General features: G+C 46.4%; 12 protein-coding genes across 12 annotated transcripts; 4 read left to right on the forward strand and 8 right to left on the reverse strand. All coding sequences in view use genetic code 12, as the record gives it.

Annotated features, from left to right (window-relative positions):
* Nucleotides 1-548: 548 nt before the first annotated feature.
* Nucleotides 549-914, reverse strand: LODBEIA_P13490 (uncharacterized protein; the record flags this gene model as incomplete). The annotated part of the gene is made up of 1 exon (XM_066971227.1): nucleotides 549-914. The coding sequence occupies one exon, from the start codon at nucleotides 912-914 to the stop codon at nucleotides 549-551; it is 366 nt and encodes a 121-aa protein (XP_066828287.1).
* A 2000-nt stretch (nucleotides 915-2914) lies between these two features.
* Nucleotides 2915-6376, forward strand: LODBEIA_P13500 (uncharacterized protein; the record flags this gene model as incomplete). The annotated part of the gene is made up of 1 exon (XM_066971229.1): nucleotides 2915-6376. One exon carries the CDS (start codon nucleotides 2915-2917, stop codon nucleotides 6374-6376), a length of 3462 nt encoding a protein of 1153 aa, XP_066828288.1.
* A 227-nt stretch (nucleotides 6377-6603) lies between these two features.
* On the forward strand, nucleotides 6604-7377 carry LODBEIA_P13510 (uncharacterized protein; the record flags this gene model as incomplete). The annotated part of the gene is made up of 2 exons (XM_066971230.1): nucleotides 6604-6678; nucleotides 6808-7377. 2 exons carry the CDS (start codon nucleotides 6604-6606, stop codon nucleotides 7375-7377), a joined length of 645 nt encoding a protein of 214 aa, XP_066828289.1.
* An 80-nt stretch (nucleotides 7378-7457) lies between these two features.
* LODBEIA_P13520 (uncharacterized protein) lies at nucleotides 7458-8222 on the reverse strand (the record flags this gene model as incomplete). The annotated part of the gene is made up of 1 exon (XM_066971231.1): nucleotides 7458-8222. The coding sequence occupies one exon, from the start codon at nucleotides 8220-8222 to the stop codon at nucleotides 7458-7460; it is 765 nt and encodes a 254-aa protein (XP_066828290.1).
* A 576-nt stretch (nucleotides 8223-8798) lies between these two features.
* LODBEIA_P13530 (uncharacterized protein) lies at nucleotides 8799-9218 on the reverse strand (the record flags this gene model as incomplete). Its single annotated transcript, XM_066971232.1, has 1 exon — nucleotides 8799-9218. One exon carries the CDS (start codon nucleotides 9216-9218, stop codon nucleotides 8799-8801), a length of 420 nt encoding a protein of 139 aa, XP_066828291.1.
* Nucleotides 9219-10487: 1269 nt separating this feature from the next.
* On the forward strand, nucleotides 10488-11492 carry LODBEIA_P13540 (uncharacterized protein; the record flags this gene model as incomplete). Its single annotated transcript, XM_066971233.1, has 1 exon — nucleotides 10488-11492. The coding sequence occupies one exon, from the start codon at nucleotides 10488-10490 to the stop codon at nucleotides 11490-11492; it is 1005 nt and encodes a 334-aa protein (XP_066828292.1).
* A 203-nt stretch (nucleotides 11493-11695) lies between these two features.
* Nucleotides 11696-12664, reverse strand: LODBEIA_P13550 (uncharacterized protein; the record flags this gene model as incomplete). The annotated part of the gene is made up of 1 exon (XM_066971234.1): nucleotides 11696-12664. One exon carries the CDS (start codon nucleotides 12662-12664, stop codon nucleotides 11696-11698), a length of 969 nt encoding a protein of 322 aa, XP_066828293.1.
* A 207-nt stretch (nucleotides 12665-12871) lies between these two features.
* On the reverse strand, nucleotides 12872-15520 carry LODBEIA_P13560 (uncharacterized protein; the record flags this gene model as incomplete). Its single annotated transcript, XM_066971235.1, has 1 exon — nucleotides 12872-15520. One exon carries the CDS (start codon nucleotides 15518-15520, stop codon nucleotides 12872-12874), a length of 2649 nt encoding a protein of 882 aa, XP_066828294.1.
* A 175-nt stretch (nucleotides 15521-15695) lies between these two features.
* LODBEIA_P13570 (uncharacterized protein) lies at nucleotides 15696-16670 on the reverse strand (the record flags this gene model as incomplete). Its single annotated transcript, XM_066971236.1, has 1 exon — nucleotides 15696-16670. The coding sequence occupies one exon, from the start codon at nucleotides 16668-16670 to the stop codon at nucleotides 15696-15698; it is 975 nt and encodes a 324-aa protein (XP_066828295.1).
* A 152-nt stretch (nucleotides 16671-16822) lies between these two features.
* LODBEIA_P13580 (uncharacterized protein) lies at nucleotides 16823-18223 on the forward strand (the record flags this gene model as incomplete). Its single annotated transcript, XM_066971237.1, has 1 exon — nucleotides 16823-18223. The coding sequence occupies one exon, from the start codon at nucleotides 16823-16825 to the stop codon at nucleotides 18221-18223; it is 1401 nt and encodes a 466-aa protein (XP_066828296.1).
* Nucleotides 18224-18307: 84 nt separating this feature from the next.
* On the reverse strand, nucleotides 18308-20791 carry LODBEIA_P13590 (uncharacterized protein; the record flags this gene model as incomplete). Its single annotated transcript, XM_066971238.1, has 1 exon — nucleotides 18308-20791. One exon carries the CDS (start codon nucleotides 20789-20791, stop codon nucleotides 18308-18310), a length of 2484 nt encoding a protein of 827 aa, XP_066828297.1.
* Nucleotides 20792-21540: 749 nt separating this feature from the next.
* On the reverse strand, nucleotides 21541-22401 carry LODBEIA_P13600 (uncharacterized protein; the record flags this gene model as incomplete). The annotated part of the gene is made up of 1 exon (XM_066971240.1): nucleotides 21541-22401. The coding sequence occupies one exon, from the start codon at nucleotides 22399-22401 to the stop codon at nucleotides 21541-21543; it is 861 nt and encodes a 286-aa protein (XP_066828298.1).
* Nucleotides 22402-23486: the final 1085 nt, after the last annotated feature.

Here is a 23486-nt window from a genome sequence, read left to right on the forward strand (position 1 = left end):
CTTGTCCTTACTTTGGAGCATTATCCTGACCAAAGCGGCGATATCATTGGCGAAATGGCATTTTATATCATCACAACTTGGGTGGGACTCGAATGGTTGTTGCCATGTTAAAGGTGGTCTCATACCGCGGACTAATGCAGCCCTTTCGTGTTTTTCTAGTATTAACACGCGTGGCAAAAAGATGATGTGTGTCAGAGCAAATTAGGGGTTGCGGCTGACCCCTTTGAACGCTCATAATCCACACAAGAATCAAAAAGATTTATCGTAAAACTCATTTATTATTCGTAAAAACATATCATTATACCTTTCTCAATTCATCAATATTCATCAACATTCATCTTCATCTTCATCTTTTAAAAAAAACTCTCGATATAAAAAAGTGCACCACTTATCAAAAGCTCATGCCATGTAAACAAAAAGAAAAAAATCAAAAAAAAAACCAAAAACAGCCATCCACCAAACTAAAAAAAAAAAGCATTCTTGAAACCCATCAATTCTGTGTGTATACACACTGTAACCTTGCAGACATGTGTACCACATCAATGGCTTCAAATGTATGATTTGTTAATATATTTGTAGTTTGAATGGAAATCGTTCTTTAAAACATTTTTCAAAGCTTGGTTCTCCTTTTCCATTTCTCTAAAGCTCTTCTTCAACTCGGCGTTTTCATTTTGTAAAAACTCTTCAATAACAATCAATGCCCTGTTTTTCCTCTCCAACTCTTCAATAGTCGCAGTATGCAAGTTTTGCGCGTGCTCTGCAATATTTTCGATATCGGCGTTAGTCTCAGCAATCAACATCTCCACATCTTGTTTTTGCTCAACATTCAAGAGCGTCTCCTTAATGGTTTCCTGGTCCATTTCTTGAGACAACTTTCTCTTCTTGTCTTGAATGTAAGCATCTTGGTAGTTCATCTTGGACACTGCTATTTGGATTAATAAAACTCGAAATGCAGAAAAGTTAGTTTAAGGGGGGGCCGATTTAAAAAAGGGGGGAGGTTTATATCTATTTCTTTCCACAAGGGATTGAAAGTGTAGTAAGAAAAGCAGAAAGAAAGAAAGAAGGAAAGAAAGAAAGAAGAAGGAGAAACAAAGACCAAGAACGGGATATCCAAGAGGGGGTTGGGAATGGTGGAGAAAAACAGGAGGAAATCCAGGTGTTATTTATAGTGGGAAAGTGTTACGATCGTACTACCATAAGGAGAGGAACTGTGCTCACCAAGGGGGGGGGGAAGGGCGAGGAGAGGGGGCGGCAGATGAGATTTGTGGTAGCAGTGTGGAGTCAGAGTTCCAAACATCAATATTACAAACTTGTCTTATTTGTTCGGTAGAGACACGCAACAGAAAACAACCCACATCACTCCACAATCTATTTTACAACAAGAATCAGAAAGTAGTAACACACACGACACGACACACGACACACACGAGACACCATACACGGCACTTGGGGGGGGGGGGCTAATTATCTTCAGACAAGGTCTTTTATTTGCCTCTATGGTGTTGCCTACTCTAGTGTTGCCTACTCTAGTGTTGCCTACTCTAGTGTAGTGCAGTGTGTAATGTGGTCTACTCCATGGAGAGATATACCCTCTTTGTCTTTCCCCATTTCTGAGGCTACAACCTCTCCAGATGGTTTATTTTATTTTTCATGCCGCACGCAACTTGCAATTGTCTCGAGTCAAAAAATGACAAAACGAGAGAGAGCTCACGTGACCCCAGTTTCCACCTCCTTTTTTCCTCCCCCCGCCAATAATAATTTCCACCAGTGACAACCAATCAAACAAACTACGCACGAGAATAGTGTCTTCAATCACTTCCCCCCCACACTGCTGTTATAATTGGGCAAGTACTCAATGCACACAACCAGAGTCTACAATGGGGAAGAAACAGGCGACGTCACCGCCGTAATGGCGTCTGCTATTATATATCTTTGGTGTTTATTTGCAGGCATAGTCATACGACTATGCCTGCGATTCTTTTGGGATTTGGATGAAAGAGGCAATCGTTTGCTCGTGGCAGCGTTTATTTGAGAGGCAGTTCCATTTCAAGTTCAACTGACACAGCAAAACCCCGGTAAAAAAAGCACCACCCATTGGTGTTGCTACACCTATCAATCCCTTTTTCTTTCCTTCTTTTCTTTTGGTAGGCTTGCAGCAAGAGGGTAGAGAGTTCGTATACAAGTGTGTGTGTGCTACTTACAAGTTCGTAAGCTCTAGTGGCTATCCATTAGTTACTTTGTTGGTCAGAGCGCTTTTGATGGCTGCATGATGGTGTCGATAGTAACATGGATACGGTGTGCCGGGTAAGTCGTGTACTTCTGGGTGAAAAAACTAGAACAGCTTGAACAGGTGGTAGCGCCGTCTCTTTTTTCGGCTCTATGGCCAGTTCAATTTTCCTCAACTTTTCATGTCTTAACCGGGGGAGCCCTTTTCACTCGAAATTGGAACTATCAACGACAACGGCAAAAAGCAAACCATCTTGCCTCCACCCCCACCAAAAACAAAACAACAACAAAAAGGGGTCCTTCTTTTTCCCATATATAAATACTTTAAATCTCACACCAACAACGTTGGCTTTTCAACCGTTTTATCGTCAGGACCCGTGAACAATTGGGAGGCTTTTTTTTAGACCACGTTTTTTTTTTTTTCTTTCTATCTTTTTATTTTTTCATTCCAAAGTTATATTGTTCCAACTGTTGATAGCTTGTTACAACTGCGCACTTGAAACTCACAAAGGTGAGCTTTTTTCTCTTTTTCCCTCAATATCTACGATTCATGATATAAAACTTGTCGGGGAACAATCAACCATTGCTAAACTAGAACTCAAAAACTTGCCAATTGTGAAAATTGAGTTTGAAGGGGTGGGGTGGGACAGCCAGAACAAGAGAAAGAAAGTGAAAAAGTTAGAGAGAAATGAACAGCTCCATGTCCAATGCTACTAATGAGACAAGCTCGTTACTTTCAACTACTCACAGCGAGAGCCGGTCAATCAAGACTAAAAAGGGACTTTCGTTTGTCATCGGCAACACCCACAACGACGATAACCATATTCTACCGATCAATGCCATGCAATACTCACAAGCACAGAATCGACTATACACGGGAGGCCGAGATGGCTGCGTCAAGATATGGGAAGACCCCTCGCACTCTTTGCAAACGTTTGCAGACTCATCTTCAAGCAACAATGGCCACTCGAGAAAGAATGACGAGTTTTCAGATTGTGAAGATGTCGATGAAAAACTCGTTCGACTCGAAACCTCGATTTCTTCTAAACCGTTACCATACCACAAGAAAGAAAATTACGACCCCACGGGATTCCGAATAGCCGATAGCCACAGTCTCCATTTCGACTGGATCAATGACATTACCCTTATAAATAACGATAGCCAATTGGTTTCATGTTCATCCGACTTATCGATAAAAATTATAGACTTATGTAACAATGCATTCACCCAAAACTTACCCAATGTCCACACCGATTATATAAAGAAGCTTGCATACTCGCCTCGATCCCATGCTCGACTAGTTAGTGGAGGACTCGATGGAAATATCGTATGTTGGGACCTAAACTACCTTCGCCCCTTGCACATTATCGAAAACCACACCACTGTCAATCTCCCATTTTCGATTTACTCGTTAGCCAGCAACGACCAAAACATCATCAGCACGGGAGGCCCAAGCAAAACGATCAACTTGTACGACACTAGATCCTCGACGCCATTCATTCGGCAACTCATTGGGCACCAGGATAACATCAGGTGCCTCCTCATGAATGAACATTTTATCTTGAGTGGCTCCTCAGACACCACGATTAAGCTTTGGGACCTCCGTACGTTCAAAGTGTACAAGAACTTTGAAATTCACGATTATCCCGTCTGGTCGCTCGCTTCACCCACCAGCTCCAACACCAACTTGCGAGAATTCTACTCGGGAGACAACCGCGGTAATATCATCAAGACAGACTTGAGTTGCCTTTACCTGAACAATGACACGGACAAATTCTACAGAGACACTTTCAGTGCCAGTGAAATCTCTTGCCTTGATGAGAAGTTGGGAGTATCAATGGTGATTGCCAGCAACGAGTCGCCGATACTTTCCATCTGTGCCGAAACACAAAACAACACCGTGTTTGCGAGCGACTACAAATCATTGAACAGGTACGTGACTCCCGATACCTCGACCCTCGCCCAATACCAGTACCTCAAAAACTGCGTCGATCTTGCCTCGAGCCGAGAAGCCCAGTTTAAAGACGACAGCCTTTTGGACGAACTTCACCAACCTGCCCAAGCCGATGACATGAACTCGCATTTTTGCGACTTGGTCAGTCAATTGACGTTGGATACAACACCAAACAATTTTGACTTGCATAGCACATTCTCACACTCAAATAACCAAAACAACAATATTGGTATTGGTATTGGTATTGGTATTGGCAATAACTTTGCCGGAACTCCACCGACTTTTGACAGTGACCATGTTGTTGTTGATGACGATGGCAATGATGAAATGGAACGTGCTGATAACTCAAGCGAAAACGCCGAGGAATTACTGTCGATGTTTTTGAGTATTGGAGGTGGTCCCTCAGGCGAGTTTATAAATGCGCTTAAACCAGAACCTTATGCCAACCTATTAGCCGATAAAATGGCGACGAAAAAGGCTAGCGATCCGCTGTTGCAACAAGTGAATGAATCGTGTTTGGATTTGACTCCCGTGGAAATCTTGTTGAACCCATTGCCAGCAGACCAAGTGATTATTAGCCCATTCAACACCAGACCAAGCGCCAAATACGACATTTCGCCAAAAAGCGTTGTTTCCAAGCGGCTATTTGACAATAAACGACAAATCATGGTGCTTTACCTCAACGGCGACATCAAAATATGGGACTTGTTAACGTGTATGGAGTTGCGTCATTTTCCAAGTAGACAAGAACGGTTACTTTCAACTCCTGAGCTCGAAGATAGGGTCAAGGAGATGGATGTATTGTTTCAAAACTATCAGAAATCGGACACGTTGAACAATTGGTGCGAAGTCGAGATCAAAGCGGGCAAGCTCATGGTCACCATCAGAGAGACTTCAGCCATGAATGTGGAGATCTATTACGACGACTTGGTTTCCGAGTACCCGTTCTTGGCTATTGACTCGCCATCGACTAGAGAAAGGCTTGGAAATTACAAGATTCAAGTAACCAACGATGATCGGTTCCATGTTGGTCTCATCATGTTGAATTCTATATTTTATGGTTATACTTTGTATGAGTGGGTGTTTGACGGATTAATGAGGGAAGAGATACGCAATGGCGGATCGTCCAATGGGAAAACTCCGCCTCAGTCTCAGCCTCAGCAACCGCCAACACCACCACCACAACAACAACTACAGCAACTACAGCAACTACAACAACAACAACAACAACAACAAGCTGAAAGCATCCAGGAGTCCTTAGGAAGCGTGAGCAGCATGAGACGGCTAAAGACGTGGGGAAGGAAATCGCTGAAACGTGTGCCCAGCAGCAGAACCCCTTCAGTGCAATCCTCACCGGTCAACTCGACCAACGCCAGTGTGCTTGACTTGTCAATTGGCGAAGTGTCACCATTGGCAGAGATTTTAAACACTCCCGAACAAATGTGGGCGAAGCAGATTCCCGATTATGGCGATTCCGTGATGAGCTTGTTGCAAACCAACAAAAAGATTTATCAAGATCGACACAATGCCAATTACAAGCAGCTAGACTCTGTGTTCAAGGTCGACCACGTGACGCCCAAATTGAACGACAAGCTCGACAAGGACGAGTTGAAGTACCATCCCGTGATCCCCTTTGCCCAATTCCCCAAGGACATGAGCATCATAATATATGAGCACTCGCCTGAATTGGGCAACTACCGCGACGTGAGCTGTTTCAAGTTGGAAGACGTGGCCAACCTTGTTGAATGTCCCAACCCGCAATTAGTCAATGAACTCAGAAGCATTTTACCTCGCTGGATAGGCCAGCCTACGCTTTACGGCAGATACAACATCAAGGAGTCGCCCAAGATCACTTTCCAACTCCAAGAAGTTGACTATGCAAATCTACCTGCGCACGTCAAGATTGGCGGTAAATCGCAACGCAAGATTAAGCAACTACCAGCATTGGAAAGCAGCATTAAACTCACTTCGCACAATATGCTCCGCGTTTCCAAAATCCTCTATTTTCTAAATGACAAATTCGATAGCAGCACGCGGGAAATGAGAGACAAGAAATTAAAGCCGACAGACTGGTTGGTGCTTGAATGCCGCGGCCGACCATTGAGCAACAACATGACCTTGCAAACCATCAAGACCAAGATCTGGAAAAGCAGCACTGATATAGAATTGCATTTTCGTAGGAAATTTGATGTATAGCCTGTCAAGAGTGTAGCCCCCCCAAAAAAAATCAGACGTTTCCACACGACCTCTCTTTCTATTGCGCACACTCGAAAAGCCGACAAAGAAGAGCCATCACTTGGTGTGAAAAATAATCAAAGTGATGAAATGATGTTTTGGTCGATGACGGGATCCAGTTCAACATAAACAACTACTTTGCCGAACCTTTCCTCGCATCAATCTTTAGGCACTCACATAAACATATAATGGATGAAAATGACAGAGCCGTGTCGCGTCTATTCAGGACGTTCAAGACCGTGAAAGAGATGGTCAGAGACAGGGTACGTTCTTTTTCTTTTTTTTTTTTTTCCACCAATTTGAGTCATCTCGAGCTAGCCGTGCCATGTTTTGACTCACGTTGGCGGGGGACGTCGAGTTGTACGTTTGTACTAACTCATTATGTACTGTAGGGCTACTACATCACACAGGAGGAGCTCGATATGACGCTCGATGAGTTCCGCTCCAAAGTATGCGACTCAATGGGCAATCCGCAGCGCAAGCTCATGTGTTTCCAAGCCACGCCCACAGCGGAGCAGTTGGACAAATTCCCCGATATGGGCTCCTTGTGGGTTGAGTTTTGCGACGAAGCGAGTGTCGGGATCAAGACGATGCGTAATTTCTGCATCCATATCAGCGAGAAGAATTTCCAAGTTGGCATCTTCATTTATCAGAATAGCATCACTCCCAGCGCCAACAAGTTGATCCCTACGGTGCAGCCTGCTAGCATCGAGACTTTCCAGGAGAGCGACTTGGTGGTGAATATCACGCATCACGAGTTGGTTCCGAAGCATATCAAGTTGAATCGCGACGAGAAGAGGGAGTTGTTGGAGAGGTACCGGTTGAAGGAGAGCCAGTTGCCGCGCATCCAGCGCGAGGACCCCGTGGCTAAGTATTTGGGGTTGAAGCGTGGCGATGTGGTGAAGATTATTCGGAGATCGGAAACGTCGGGGAGATACGCCTCCTATAGATTCTGTTTGTAACCTTTGCCTACTTTAAAAAAAGAATACAGATTTACAAAAAATACAGGATACAAGATTGTAGTAGCCCGCAGCCTGTCGCGTTACTTTATCCTAGCGCACATGACGCTATCCACTATCCCCTTCCACCAGTCAACATTGCGCAACTCCACCTGCTCCCGCGGGGAGACTAGCACGCCGCGTTGGCCTAGGAACACGGGGGCAACAGTAACGATCAAACTGTCAACGATAGCTGAGCTCGAACACAACAACTCGTTAATGACCATGGCACCACCTTCAACCATCACCGACTTGATCCCATACGCATGCAACAACGCCAAGATCACCTCCCAACTGTTATCGCGTCTCGATCCATGGTCATCTAAAATCCGCGCTGCGAGAAGTTCGCCCCCACCCTCGCGGATCAACCTCACGTCCTCATCACCACCGTGAGTGCCAACCAGCGTCGAAGCATCAACAACGACAATCGGCGCGAGAGCATCGCCCAGCTCAACCAACTTCCGCAACGTTGACCCCGCGTACTTCCACCGTCTCCTCGGATCAACAATCACGGGCCGGATCCGCGCCGTTGTCGTTGTCGAGCCGGGGAAGCGGCAATTGAGCTTGGGGTCATCCGCGAGGGCCGTGCCTACTCCAACTAAGATGGCATCGTGTTTCGAGCGCAAGTAGTGCGTCATGGTCTTGGTCTCGCTGTGCGATAGCTTGGTCTGCACGCCTGGCTCGGCTGCGATGCGTGCGTCTAGCGATTGCGCGTAAGTGAGTGTTACGAATGGCCGGTCTGGGTGGTCCAGTGGTAGGTAGGGTGATAGGAACGGGAGTAGGCTCTCGGGGAGTGGATCGAGCGGCATGCTTGATGTGGTGGTTCTGAGAATTACGGGCAAGTTGGAATCTGGGGATATTTTGGTGCTTTATTTTTTTTCGTTTCTTGCGAGGTTCAAACAACCTGAGCCTTCCTCTCCTCCCCAGATTCATCAATGGGACGCAATTTGGGCTTTGGGTTGAAAAGAATATGTATATATAGAGAGAGAGTCAGCAGGATACATATCGGATCGCTAGAATGTTTCTAACTTTTCTTTCCACAGAAAGTTGAATGTACAAGTAGAAGCCGTCGAGTGATGGACCGATGAGGCAAAATCGATTTTCGCTATATATATATGTTGATTGTGCCTCCATCTAAGGCTGATAAAACAACGGCTTTCTTGTTGGTTGACGAACAACGGTGTCCGCATAGCCCAAAAGCAAAAACAATTGCAAATTTTAGTTCTTTCAAAAATTGACGTCGATCTATCGCCGTAGTGGATATTCATTTCATGTCCCGTTTGAACTCGTCAATTTTTTTTGAACCACTGGATCAAAATTGCTCGTTTAGCAGGCGTCGCTCGCAATAGATAAGCACACGAAGAAAAGGAGGATTCTCGACGCGGTCAACTGGCACTTTGTCGCTTTAAAATCGCCTCTTTTTCCAATTCCCGTTCTCGTATTAGTTGCTGATCACGCAAGAAACGCGCTTCTTCCCTCTTCTTCCATTGTTGATACTCCAACTCTGGGTCTAAATCATCGGTGTCATCCACAGCGTCAATATCGTCCCCTTGGTCTAGTTGGCGTTCTTGGTCTCCATGTTGCAGCTCCAAGCGTGATAAAAGTGCTTGCCTCAGCAAAGTTTCCAGCTCGTACTTTTGCTTGTCGTCGCTGTCATTTTCCTGGTGCTTTTGGCTTGTGTTGGTGTTAGCTTGTCTGCTCTTGCGAATAAAGACGGGGGCAACGTGTTCTTCATCTGAGGACCATTCTTCGCTGGACGAACTGGGGCTTGCTCGAGATGAAGACGCGTCCGATTCGGAAGACATGCGAAAGGCAAAGTACCTTAGCTCTGGCTCTTGTTTCAACTGTGCCTCCGGTTGCAGCTCTCGTTGCACCACTGGCTCTGCGCGTGTGCGGGGTGGCGGGAAAATCTCTCGCTAGATTTTTCTCCTCGTGGTAAAAAAAAAAAGATTCGCGGGGGGGCTGCCCTGCGCTCTCTCGCCCTGCGCTCTCTCGCCCGCCCACTGGCTCACTCGCTAACTCCCCGGCGCTGTCTCTGCCGAGGGAGCTGATGTTTCTGCAAATACCAGTAGGTAGAGCCCCCTCTTGCCGTGTAACGGCTGGACAAGAATAGCTCTTCAAATGGAGAGACACATTGGGAGAGAACGGTTGTCACTTCGTTTCCGTCTCGATAAGCTGGTGGTGCGGTATTCAAACCTGCGCCGAGGAAGCAATGGTGGGTTGCTGATTACGTCAATGTTGCTGCCGAGTTGCAGCTACAACGAGAGGCGAGGCGAGGCATTCCTCGGTAAGACTCACCACGGCACTTTTTTTGGTTCGGCTATAATGCATCTACCCGCTTATTGTCGATCCTGCTGAAGAACAACAACAAGACAACAACAACAACACGAACAATCGCTACTCTCCTGTTTTAATCTCACACGCGCACAATAGACACGAGAATGGTCCCCCAAACCAGCAGCAGCAGCAGAGGCCCCTACCTACACGTATTTTTTTTGTTCTTTCTTCTAGAGTGTTTCAAGTTGCAAAGCTCGTGAGCTTTCACCGGATACTGCGTCGAGCCGTTCCCGTTCCCGTTCCCGCTGCCCATTGCCGTTTCCGTGGCCGTTTGGTTTGCCTCATCGACTGCTGTTATTTTATCGTTCGAACGTTGGAACAGAAAGAAAGAAAGTAAAGAAAATAATTTCTTTTTTTTTTTTTTTTTTTTTCAGTCCTTTTTCAGTTCACGAGTTCTCTGTTTATATTCTGCGCCGAGCTGACCCACGGAGAGATTGCATCTTGCAGAAGAAGCAGAAGCAGAAGCAGAAGAAGTAGTAGAAGAAGAAGAAGAAGAAGAAGAAGCAATAGACGAAGGAGGAGAAGAGCTACAGTCCAAGCGTACGTTTCATCAAGTGTTGTCCTACTTGCTCAAAGGAGAATATTTTTGCACTTTTTACATATTCACACATACATATATAGATATATACGTGTATATATATATTCGTATATTCATATATATATAGATAGATTCCAGGTCATCGGCGCAGCTTGAAACCTTCAACCAGGTCAACTGCATTTTAGAAAAAGTACAAAAAATGCCGTTTCCAGTACCATCATGGGAGACTCCGTTTGGGGTCCAGCTCTGGCCCGTCTTTGACCAAACGGTGACTTTTGCCACCCAGGGGAAATTCCAGCCTTCGAAATTCGCGTTTGTCGCTGGGGAGTTGCCGCTTTCGACTTTTGCACCCGTGGCAGTGGCCATCGCCGTCTACTATCTCGTGATATTTGGCGGCGACTACATCTTCAAGACGTACAAAGTCAGGCCGTTTGTGTTGAACGGGTTGTTCCAAGTGCACAATCTTTTTTTGACCACCTTGTCGTTGACGTTGTTGACGTTGATGGTTGAGCAGTTGATCCCCATGATCCACCGCCATGGTCTTTTCTACGCCATGTGTTCGAAACACTCCTGGACCCAGGAATTGGTTTGCTTATACTACTTGAACTACATCACCAAGTTTATCGAGTTTTTCGACACGGTGTTTTTGGTTGCTAAGCAAAAAAAGTTGACCTTTTTGCACACTTACCACCATGGTGCCACTGCTTTGTTGTGCTATACTCAGTTGGTCGGGGCCACCTCGATCTCGTGGGTGCCAATTTCGTTGAACTTGGGCGTTCACGTGGTGATGTACTGGTACTATTTCCTTGCTGCCAGAGGAATTAGAGTGTGGTGGAAAGAATGGGTGACTCGTTTCCAAATCATCCAGTTTGTGTTGGATTTGGCGTTTGTTTACTTTGGCACCTATCAGAAGATCATCATTACTCATTTCGGCGGTGGCAACAAGTACACGCCTACATGTGGTGATTGTGCTGGAACAATGTTGGCTGCTTACTTGGGGTGCGCCATCTTGTCGTCGTACTTGGTCTTGTTTATCGGGTTTTACATTGACGTTTACAAGAAGAACACGTCCAGAAAGGCCAAGATTGTCAAAGCCGTCAAGGGCGGAGTCGCTGCCCAGGTCAATGAATACGTCAACGCTAGTGGCAGAGAACAAACCCCCGTGCCTGAACTCAATGGCAGTGTCCGTTCCCGAAAAGCTTAGCCTGGGACTGTTGCCAACTCGTCCAATCACACACTTGATCTCCCCCACACACTTACACACGCACATACATTCACTAACTCACATATTTTAAATGTATATTAGAAGGAATGTTTCAATCAATCAATCAACCAATCGATTAATTATTCAATTATTTAATGCACTGTGTTTTTTTTTGCTCCTATTAAATGACTCTATAAAATCCTCTACAAGTTCTTGACTACGTCTTCATACAACGGTATACCTTCAGCGGCACCCTTTTTCTGTATAGCAAGACCACTAGCAGCAGTAGCGAAATTGACAGCATTCTCCAAGCTTTTGGCCAACGCCAAACTCGAAACCACCCCGCCGAAAAAGGTATCGCCAGCACCAGTTGTATCAACAACCTCGTCAACCTTCTTCAGCGCAACAAACGTGGGCTGCCCCTCTTTCCCATTATAAAACACACTACCTTTGCTTCCCCTAGTAATCACCACGGTCGCGACATTCTCCAGATTCAACAACTTCTGAATCTCAATCGCCAACAGCTTGAACCCCGCCAAGTCATCACTCAACTCCAACTCAGGCAAAAGCAACTTTGCAACATCACGCGCTTCGCCCTCGTTAACAATCAACAAATCAATCTTGCCCCACGCTTCCCTCGTGACCAACTCCAGCTTAAACGGCGATGGGTTATAAGCAATATTAATCCGGGGTCGATTCAGCTTCAACCACGATATGGTGCGCGCAGTATCGGGATACTCATTCTGCAAAACGACAAACCCCAGCTCAACCCCACGAAATATCTCCTCGTACTCTGCATCGCTCAACTTCAACTGCCCATTCGAGCCCAGCGTGATCAAAATCCGGTTTTCGCCGTCTTTTTCCACGAGAATCACCGCGACGCCCGATGAACCCTCAACCGTGCCAACAAAACTCACGTCAACGCCAGCATCAACTAAACATTGCTTCAAGCCGCGGCCAAAGTCATCACTTCCGATTCTGCCCACCATTCGCGTATGCACTTGTCCAGGTGGCGACAACCGCGACACTGCGACTGCTTCATTGAGACCTTTGCCCCCCATGTGCGTTTCAAAGGCGTTGGCCTGGTAGGTCTCGCCCGCTTGCGGCACCTTGTTTGTGAATGTCACTAGATCGTAATTGAGCGAGCCGATTACAGTGACGATTGGCGCCATGGTGATGATGATGATGATGATGGAGCAGCAGCGGCAAGTGCGGAGGGGAAAAAAAAATTGCGCTCGAAATAATTTGACAGGTGGAGAGCCGCTGTCCCAAGTCGGAAAAGAGCCACACGGATGTATCTTTACATCAAAACGTCAAGAGGGGGAAGGGAAAAAGTTGTTTCACTGTTGGTTATAAAAACCTATGGTTAACTAGAATGACTACTCCTCTAACAAACCCGCTCTCTTCAATCTCATCTTCTCAGCAAAGCTCATTACTTTCGGAGCTTTACGTTCCTCTGCCACTGCCGCTGCCGCCGCTGCAGCCTCATCTCTCTTTCTTTGAATTTCTTCATCTTTTTCTCTTTGGAGCCTCAATTCCTCCTTCAATTTCGCATGTTCGGCAGCTTGTGCTTTTCTAGCTGCTTCTTCGGCTTGTGCTTTGCGTTCTCTTTCCTTTCGAATCTTCAACTCTTCAATGCGCTGCTTCTTGACTTTTTCAATTCTCTCCTGCTTGGCCGCTTCAAATCTGGCCTGAGCTTCTTCTTTCAATTTGGCGACCTTGACTGCATTCTTGGCGTCAATCTTGGCCTTGAACACAGTGTAATCGGGAACAATGCGCTGCAAACGATCTCTCAATGCAAGAGACTCCTCAAATTCCTTCTTGGCCTTGGCGATCTTGATGCTTCGAACAGCATCATAGTTGTCGCGCTCCAAACTTTGCTGCTTTTCAGCTTCAGCAGCCAACAGCTTCAATTCGTATTTTCTATAGGCCCTCTCCAAGTAATCGGCCTTCTTGGAAGTGACCTTCAATTTCTCCTCCAACTCTTTTCTATCCTTGTTCAACTGCTCAACTTGCATCTGTTGCAATTTAGTGGTGTCCAACTCCTTCAAGTTGTTCATGTCAATCTTGATGATACCCTTGGCGTTGATATCCTCGGCAATCTTTCTCTTTTCATTCTCCAAGATGGCATCTCTTTCTCTTTGAAGCTTTTCTTCTTGCTTACGCTCTTGCTCTTGAGCCAATCTTTCTTGCTCAGCCTTCTGGTCAGCAGCAAATTTCTCCTGCTTCAACCGCGCTTGGATCTCTTCTTCTTCACGCTTACGTTTCTCAGCCGCCAATTTGCGCTCTTGAAGAATCTTGGATCTATCGGCAAGTCTCTGTTGCTCACGAACCATGTCGGCAAGAGCACGCTGTAATGCTTCTTGCTTGGCTTCTTGCTGACGACGCTCAAAGCTTGGATCAATAACTTGCACCGATTCGGCCAAAGTAGCAGCCAATTTACTAATCTGGGTGCGCACCAACTCAGCTGGCGAGATTTGCAACTTGCAAGCAAACGAGCTCGAGTTTTCTGCAAAAGTGTCTGATTTGAAGGAAACAACACCAGCCTCATGGTCAATGGTTAATGAAAGGAGATCGTCCTTAACGGCATTAACAATCAACTCTTCCACTTCCAATTCAGTCAACGAGTACTCAACGCCTTCAAAGATTCCCAACGAGACCATAAAGTCCAACTTGACTGCTTCGTACACTTGGGATACTTGTTGGAAGATTCTAAGCAAGATAACTTCTGTCAAAGTGGGGATGTATTTCTTGAAATCGGCATCCGTTTCAATAACTTTAAAGAGTTTCATGACTGCATTCTTAACCGACAAAGGATGGAAGTCGCTACCTTCCAACAAGTCAAACAACGATCTAATTGGCTCATCGACGTATTTCAATATGCCCTTGGAGACAATCGATTTAGTCAAGCCGTCCTTTGTTGGAGGCTGAGTCAAGTTCAATAACGACGACAACTTTGAGTTCTTGGTTCTGTGCTCATCAGCATCGTGGACAGCACTCTGGGAGATGGCCAACGTCGACAACACCAAGATGGAAGCATACTTTTTCAACTCGTCATCGGTAGCCATTGGCGACTGCGAGTACAAGTTGAAAAATTTGTTCCAAGCAGCAGCATGGAACAAGGCATTGTCGGAAACAGCAAAGATTCTAGCCAAGTTTTCGTAATAGTTGGCCATCATGGTGGGCTTGGGAGCTTTCTTTGACGCGGTGATCAAGGTATGCACATCGTCCACGGATCTAAACGATTCTTGCCACAACTCCAACTTGACGGCAATGTTCAATTGCGCAAATCTCTGCTCCAAATAGCGTTGAACGGTTTCAGTGTCAGACAAGTCAATAGCGTTGCTAGCGTGGGTCTTGGTCTGCGTGGTGACCGATTGCATATGGACACGCAATAACTCACACAATCTTCTAAACTCGGCTTTTCTCTTGAAGTTTAAACAGAACTTGAAAGCTTGATTGACAATCGCGGAGTACGTGACTTCCAACTTGGAGTTGTTTCTCAAGATATCCAACGTGGCTCTAAACGCCTCCCACAAGAATCTCAACCATGGAGTAACCAACTCTCTCTCCGTACGATCCGCGGAATCGGTGTTGGACACAGCACTCAACAAAATCGTCTCTGGAGTCTGAGCAGTCTCTAAGTCGTCCTCAGCAGCCTCCTCTTGGTCAATCTTGATATCAGCTTGAGCTTGCGCTTCATCCAACTTCTTTTCAGCTAACCCAATAAACTTGCGCACAATGGTTTGCACGGATTCTAACCCGTTCTCGGATAATTGAATGTTCTTCTTGTACTGGTGTAATGCATCCTTGGCTAATTTACCTCTTCTCAATTCAACGGCCAACTCAATGAGCAAGTTGGCAATAGGCTCCAAGTCTTCAACTTGCAAGTACCGGATTCTTTTGGACGTGATCAACTCATACAAGGTGTCTAACGCGGCTTCCTTTTGACCCACGCCGATCAAGTCCTCGGCACGCTTGAGAACGTTTTCTGGACGGAAACTGTGACTTTTATGAGCCGGAGGCATTCTTTCTACGTTGTTGATCTGTAACCGTACTGGCTCCTGGTTGATTATTGTTCAAACCTACAAAAAATTTTCAGATTCGCCAACTACCGCATCATGGGAAAAAAGTCGTGTGACGTGTACAGATTTTTCCCCTACAAGTGAAATCTCTAATGCCTTATAAAATGCACATTCTTCTTCAAACATGGAACATTTCCGCCATCTCAAGTACGGCCTTGGCCAAGTTATCCTTGGTTAGCAATATGATGCTCAACTTCGGGTCGATGCCGTAGTCGGTAAAGACTCTCCTGGAGTCGGTCTCTTGTTTGTCCTTGTTGTCGTAATCGAAAACACCTTTGCTAACGGCGTTGAGTTCTAATATCTGATCTTCCAAGTGGAAGTAGTCCATCTCAATTGCCCTGGGCTCATTTGCCGGCGTTTTTCTCTTTTTGCTTCTGGCCTTTTCATCGTCGTCTTCCTTTTCCACGGCGTCAACTAGCTGGTACACTTTGGAAATGACAAGGAAATAGTCAAATTCGTATCTTTCATTGGCGTTCTCGGCATTCTTCATCTCATCTAGCAACATTTTGTACATGGGGGGCACAACTTCCACGGGCATGTTTATCAATCTCTCACTAACAATCAAGCCGACTCTCGCCGGTCTACCTTTTCCCTTAGTTGTCGTCGTTGTGGTCAGTTGCTGCTGCTGCTGCTGCTGCTGCAGTGACAGTAACAACTTCTTTAGCGTCACATTAAGTTCCAAATTGCTCTTTGTCTTTTTCAAAACATACTCTATGAGGTTTTTGACGGCGGGGTTCTTCAAGTTATCACTCAAGCTAATCACGCTGAGAAGGGCAAATGGGTCACTCTCCTTTCCATCCGTCTTGATGGAAGTCCCCACCGAGTTCTTGGTCAAGAGCAAATCTGCTAATCCGCTGATATCAAAACCAGCATGGTCATCACCAAATAGCTGACGGAGAAAATTTTTTGTTGCGTGGAAATCGACTTCGGGGTTCAAGTCGAAAAAGTCGAAATCAACATCCACTGTATCTTCCATCTGGGCATCTCCTTCTCCTTCTTCGTCTCCGTTCTTTTGCTGGTCCAATTCAACATCGGACTCATCGGTGGAGCTCACGTCTATGTCCGAGTCGGACTCAATCTGTCTTTTACTCATGGTTGTCTGACGTGGAAATCGAGTTTGAATTTGGAAGCAATGGGAAATTTTCGATTTTGCGCCATGTATGGCGATTTCGCGATGATCATTGCGCGCTAGATGCGTTGGAGGAATGATGTTATTGCAAAAGGAAGTGGTGAGAGGACACCAACATGAGTATACTACGAGGGTACACATCAGATAGCGACGAGGATGAAGCAGCTCCAAATGCACATGAAAACGCTGCTGTAACACTGGGGCAGGAGCCACCAACTAAGAAGCTAAAGAGTGACACCACTTCCATCACTCCCTTATCCCAACTTTCAGCTCAACACGAGCAAGAGCAAGCCGAGATTAAGCTCGCCAAAGCCAAAGCTAAACAATTGAAAGCACAAAGAAGAGACCAGGGACACGATCCATGGGCATCATACACCGACGAACTGCAATCTACTCATCCACCACCCGCGCACACCCCTCGACAGCCGCAATCACTAGCTAAAAACAACAAGAACACCAACGCCGACGACGATGACGATGACGATATCTTTAGGCCCACGTCGGAATTCGTCGGCTCGCAAGAAATAGACTACCAAGGCAGATCATTCACCACCACCCCGCAGGACCTCAAGGACCTCGTCCCTGGCGCGCAGGAATGCTTCACCCCCAAGACCATCATCCACACATTCACACGAGCCCACCAACATGGAGTCAACAAACTCTGCTTCTTCCCCCGTCTGGGTCACCTTCTTTTATCATGCGGCAACGACGGCTCGATCAAGCTCTGGAGCACACATAACGGCTTCGAGCTCATGCGGATATACAAGGGCCACAAGCTCGCGGTCCGCGACATCAGCTTCAACTCCACCGGCACCAAGTTCCTCAGCTGCGGATACGACAAATTGATCCGGTTATGGGATACCCACTCTGGTAAAGTTGAACGCACACTTGAGCTCACCTCCATCCCGCACGTTCTAACCTTCCACCCCCAACTTGATTCCGAATTCGTCGTTGGATTATCCAACCATAAGATCCTCCATTACGACTTCACCGCGATGAACTTCCGGTCGCCAGTGCAAGTATACGACCACCACGTAGGCGCAATCAACGCGCTCATGCCGATGGATTCCGGGTTCGTCTCGACGGCAGATGATAAGACGGTGCGCGTGTGGAGGTGGCGCATCAACAACCCCATCAAGACCATCTCGGACGCAGCGCTCTTCTCGATGCCGGCGCTCAAGCACCACCCCAAACTGAGCTACATCGCGTTGCAGAGCATGGATAACCGGATCAAGGTCGTGAGCGCACGGGGCAAGTTCAAGTGGAATAAGAATAAGGTTTACGTGGGGCATCATTGTGCTGGATATGGGATCGATATCGACTTTTCGCCTGATGGCAAGATTATCATGAGCGGGGATTCGAAGGGGTATGCTTACTTTTGGGATTGGCAGAGCAAGAAGTTGGTGAATCGGATCAAGTTGGCGACGCAACCGATCAAGACCATCACGAGTCATCCTTTAGAAAGTAGTAAAGTTGCCGTTGCGGGAAACTCGGGCGACATCTACTACTTGGATTGATTCATTGATAATATTGGTTTTTTTTTTTTTGGTTATATTTCTAATTCTATTTTTAATTTATGCTAGGTTAATATTATGCAAAGTCTATGTAATGATGCATTTTTCCTTCTTGTATGCGTCTCTTTTAGTCTTTGACCTATGGAATAAACGAGCGTGTTGCTTGGGTTCGCGGTATACTTCTTTTGAAGGCCGTGATGATGGTTTCCGCGTAGTGGCGTCGTACTCGGCACTGCTATCCTCGAGGTTCATAGGAGAAACCAACTTTTGGAGCTCGGCCACGGACTCGGTTGAGCCTGCTTTGGCGTTGGGGCTAGTGCGCTTGGTTGATCGTTTCCAGAGCGAGGGACTAACTGGATTGACTCGTGGGCTTTTCTCCTCAATGATGGGGATATCTGATGTTGGAGGTGGCAAATAGGTGCCCGCTGTGTCATAAACGCTTTTGCCGCTTTTGCCACTCGACACCGGTCCAGACGGTGGGTCAAGTTCGACATGGCTGATTCCGGAAAAATTACTCCATTGGCTGTTTCTTCGAAATTGCGGGCTCAAACTGATTTTGGAATTCCCATCTCGCGAAGTCACTGGATCTTCCTTGTAATAATTGCGCGATTCATCAGTAAAGAACCAGTAGTATTTCCGTCTCAAGTCGACAAACTTGGGGTCATTGGGGGCAACGCTCGAGACGGGCTCGGTGTTGACCACTTGCTTGGTGGGGGTCTTGTCTGGGAAGTTGTTGACAACAACGGTGTCTCTCGTCTCCGAGGAAAGAATCGGCGACAATTTCTTGGCCTCCACGTGCAGAAAATTGTTGGTGCTTGCCCAATATTGAACTTTTGAACCTGGCGGAGGTGGCGCAACAGTTTCCGTCACCGAGGAAGCCCCGCTTGAAGGGTTTGGAGATACCAATCTGTAGAACAAAGTGTAGGGCCATTCAGTAGTGAAAATCTCGTTAAAAGTTTTCTCCACGACTCGTTGCGATTTTTTCATGTCGTCGTAAAGCAACCACGTGGCGGCTTCGGCCTCTTCTTCACTCTGGTTGACCTGGTCAATGTTTTTGCGCACCACCGAAACGAAATGGCCCAGCAGGATCGAGGTTCCTCGATGGCAAACGGCGCTCTCCAAGATCAACCTGAACGAGCACCCGGGCCCGTCAATGTCATCGGCAACGAAGTCGGGCAAGTCGATGAACGGGGGAATGATGATTCGTTTCTGGGACCTGGCGCCGGAGTTTTCATATCTTTTCAAACAAATGGGTAAAACGGGCCTTCTATTGGCAAAATCTTTTGAGGATCGAGCTGTGCTTTCAAAGTCTTCAGACATAACATTATCGTCGGTGTAAAAGGGCAACAACCGTAAAAACATCCACGCGGGCAAGTTTACTTCTCTAATTTTGGACGGATCCAGTCTGTCGTGGTCATTCAAGGACCATATGGACAAAGTCGATGCTCTCGTTCTAGGTGGGATCCGCGGAGCCTCGCTGCCATTGCCACTAGCAAAACGATGCTCAACATCTCCAAAACTCGGTTCGCCAACGTCCTCCTTAATGACATCTACTCGCGGAGTGTGGCCTAGTGATGCAATTGTGGGGATCTGGCCTTGTGACGCGCGTCTTTCCAATTCTCGCTTGACGCTGACTTCGTTGTTGAAGTAGTGTTCAAGACACTCTTCCAACATGACTTCATCATTGTCGGATTCACTACCCAGTCTCGCCAGGCTCGAGCCTTCGATATGGTGTTGTTGTTGACTGCTATCACTGTTTCTCTGAACAAATACTTCTTCATCTTCACCCGGGATGCTCACAAACAACATCCGTTCTTTTGAGTACTTTTGATCGTCTTTTTTGCTAAATTTCCCGGCATGCTTAATATCCACCTTGAACGTCAACAACGGCATGCTCAAGATTTCCGTTAAGAACCCAAATAGAGCAGAGGCATCCTGCTGTCTATGGCTCATGGCTTCGTCGAATCCGAGTTTCTGTAGACATTCGCATAACTTAGCCGTCAAATCAGTTGTTATCAAGTAGCCCAGTCTGAGCAAGGAAACATAGACCCGCATCAATGCCGACAATTGGTTCACCAATTGGTTGTTGCTATTGGGGATAAACAAGAGCGGCTCAAAGCTCTCCAAATTGGCAAACATGGCAAAGAACAATGCGTCCATGTAGCACATGACATTGTCCCAGTTCTCGGCGCCGACAAAGTGCAAGCGGTTGCCGAGTTTGTCAATCGGCGAGTTTGTTAGGAAATACCCTTCTGAACTCAACTGAAACATGCGGATGATGTAGTAGGTCTTGTAGAGGTTGCCCTGTGTCAATGGCGACTTGAGAATGGCGATGATCTGGAGTGTGCTGGGCACCGGGAGCTTCTGGTACTGGAAATAGGACCTGATGGTCAAAACTTCGTGGGATTTTTCAGTGTATTTGGTGATGTTGTAAGGTGTGTGCTTGATGACCGTGGCCCTGTCATTGCCGAGATAGCTCTCGATATACGCCTGCCAGTACGAGTCTGCGAATATAGGCTTCTCCGTGTTTGTCTGTGCATGGTGATGTGAGCTGAGGGTCAAGTGTTTCATTCTAGTGGGAAATGACAAAAGGTGGGCGAGTGGTGTGAAACCCACCGGTTAATGCTATGGGTATGATTTGGAGGAGTTGAAGGGTGAAAAAGCTCAAACCTGTTTCTTCAGCTGTACTCTGCTTAGATCTAATATATGAATATGTATCTGAATATGTCAAAGTGTATATATGAGTATGAGCAAAAAATACAAGTGTTAATGACCTGGGTAGGTGCTTCTTTTTCCTGCTGAGCCAAAGGTGGATGCCGCGGATACCACCGTGTCACATACACCTGAGATGGTTGATGATCCTTTCCTTCTAAGTACTGCTAGTAGCAGTGGGAATGTAGCTGAAGGACTTATCTCGTCATTAATTGTAGTGGGCGGCGGTGGCACCAGAGGTTGTATTGTTATGTAATTCGCCAATCTATCTCTCTCACCCTCAACAGTGGGAAATCTTTGCATCTCTCTGCCAGTGCCACTCACACTGGAATCCACCCTCTCTTAGCATCATGGCGTCATCATCCTCTAACTCTCATGTGGGCGAAGCTACGGCCATGGCTCCGGCCAACGCTGGCAGGGCAGAATGATTCACTAGGAAGAATGAAAAGCTCGTAAAAAGGGCTACCACGGCTCAGTCTTTCCTACTCGGAGGTAAGCAAGAGCAAACAGGGTAACCATAAAGACAACATTTTGCAAAGTGATACGGTATGATCTGCTACAGTTGAAAGAAAACAAAAAAAAAAAAACAGATCTTCCTTTTCTTCTTATTACAGGGTACAGAGGTTAGTGTTGCCCGCAATATCCAACATTCTCATCTTATCCAAAACGTCATCGATTCTCTCTTCCAACCTTCCCTCGATGTAGTCTTCTCTAGCTTGCGCGTCTAGTTTGCTCTGTAGTGCATTGAGTTGTTGGTAATTTTCATTAAAGAAGCGGAGCTGGATCTTGACAAAACTTTCAAAGCTGGGGTCAAAAAAGGCCACTCGCATGTTGATCAACTTGGGAAGTTCGTCCTTCAACTGATTGTTGATGTCGCTGTACTTGTGCTCCAACTCGGCTAGCTCTTCGTTGTACTCTTTGAGTTTGACGTCGTAGTTGGCGTATTCGAGCTGGGGAGTGTCCAACAACTTTTTCAATTTGTTCCTCATTGCGTCGTAGTCTAGTAGCTTATTGTGTCTCTTTTTGATGGCTTCGTTGACTTCGACGTAGTAGGAGTTGAATTTGGACATGGGGTTCAAGACAGTCTGGTTGTAGGGGCGTTCTAGTTCATTGACACATTCGTCGTTCAACCGCTTTAGTGTGTTGTAATACTCCCCCACGAGGTTTTGAAACGCTTCACGGCTCCTGCCAGTCTTGGCGTCCTCAATCACTTTGGGGACACTAGAGTCGCTGCCGTAAAAGGAATTGAGCAATTCGGCAATATGGATCTGAGAAGTAGTCAAAAGCTTCAAGCTGTCCAAGTAAGTTCGTAGCCTTTTCTGCAAGGCAAGCAGGTTTGCTTCCATCGTCTTGAACCGCTTCTCCTCAAACTCAAACTCCTTGTCCACCGTTTGCTCTATCTGGCCCGTCTTGAGCATGATCTGGGTGCCTGCCCTGTTGACGGCTTTCTTTAACCCAATCCATGACATCTGAATTTGAATCAATGACACTGATGAGGGCTAGCTGTTTGCCTCTTTGAAGCCTGTTGGTCCGCTGGTGTCGCTCTATATAACTTGGTCCAACGTGTGTGGAAGGTGTCTCAGATAAGTCTCATCGTCATTCCCAATCTCTGACTCTATTCCGAATGTCCCACCCACACTAACTAACAAACAAACTAAAGGGGTGGGGGGCGTCACAAAAAAAATCAAAATAAAGCCCCAGTAAAGCGTCAGTTGGTAGCGCTCGCGATGGCCAACATCCACCAACCACCAAGGCCATGGATGTGTGTGTTTGAAGAGCGTTCAGGAAAAGATACACCAAGAGAACAGTTGAAAATTGCTTGGGAATGGAATAGACAGGGGGGGACCTTGTCGATTTTGCATTCGTCCGCTTTAAAACTTGGCTTGGGCAGATACAACTCCGCCGACGTGTGCAGGGCCAGACCAAAGACGGAATCTTGAGCCCAAACTCTCTGGCTTATATTCACCACGTAGCTCACCTCTAGACCCAGGCTGGACTTGGAGCCACACACTCGCTAGTTTCACTTGAGTCAGGCAAAGAGCGTGCCGCTGACTCGCTGACTTGCCGAGTCCTCGCCCTGCTGCTGCTGCGAAAAAAAAAAAAAAGCTCGCCAAACGTCGCGAGGAGGCTGCCAACAACTACGTCATCGATCACCAACACTTCAGATGGGGAGATTTATCCTCGAGAACGATTTGACAAACTGACTGCACACTTGAAGTCTATAGAGTCCGGGAAGCCACAGCTATCACAATATATGTATATATATATATATTCAAAACGGCGAGTGGGCGAGTGGGATAGTGAAATCACAGGCATTTCGAACCTCGTGTGTTAAGCCCACTACGCTGATTTGCAGGAAAAAGAGCAGTATAGTTGATGCTGAGTTATATACCCTTTGTATATTTTTTTCATGAAGAAAAAAAGAGTGATGAATCTGCTGATCATCCCCTGAAACGTCAAGCAAGTCAGTCAAACCAAGAACAATCAGTGGGATTGGATCGCCTTTGAGGAAAAGAAACTTTGCGAGAATCTTACTGCACTTGAGCGCAACAGT

The sequence above is a fragment of the Lodderomyces beijingensis genome (genome assembly GCF_963989305.1).
Source record: "Lodderomyces beijingensis strain CBS 14171 genome assembly, chromosome: 2".
NCBI lineage: Eukaryota > Fungi > Ascomycota > Pichiomycetes > Serinales > Debaryomycetaceae > Lodderomyces > Lodderomyces beijingensis.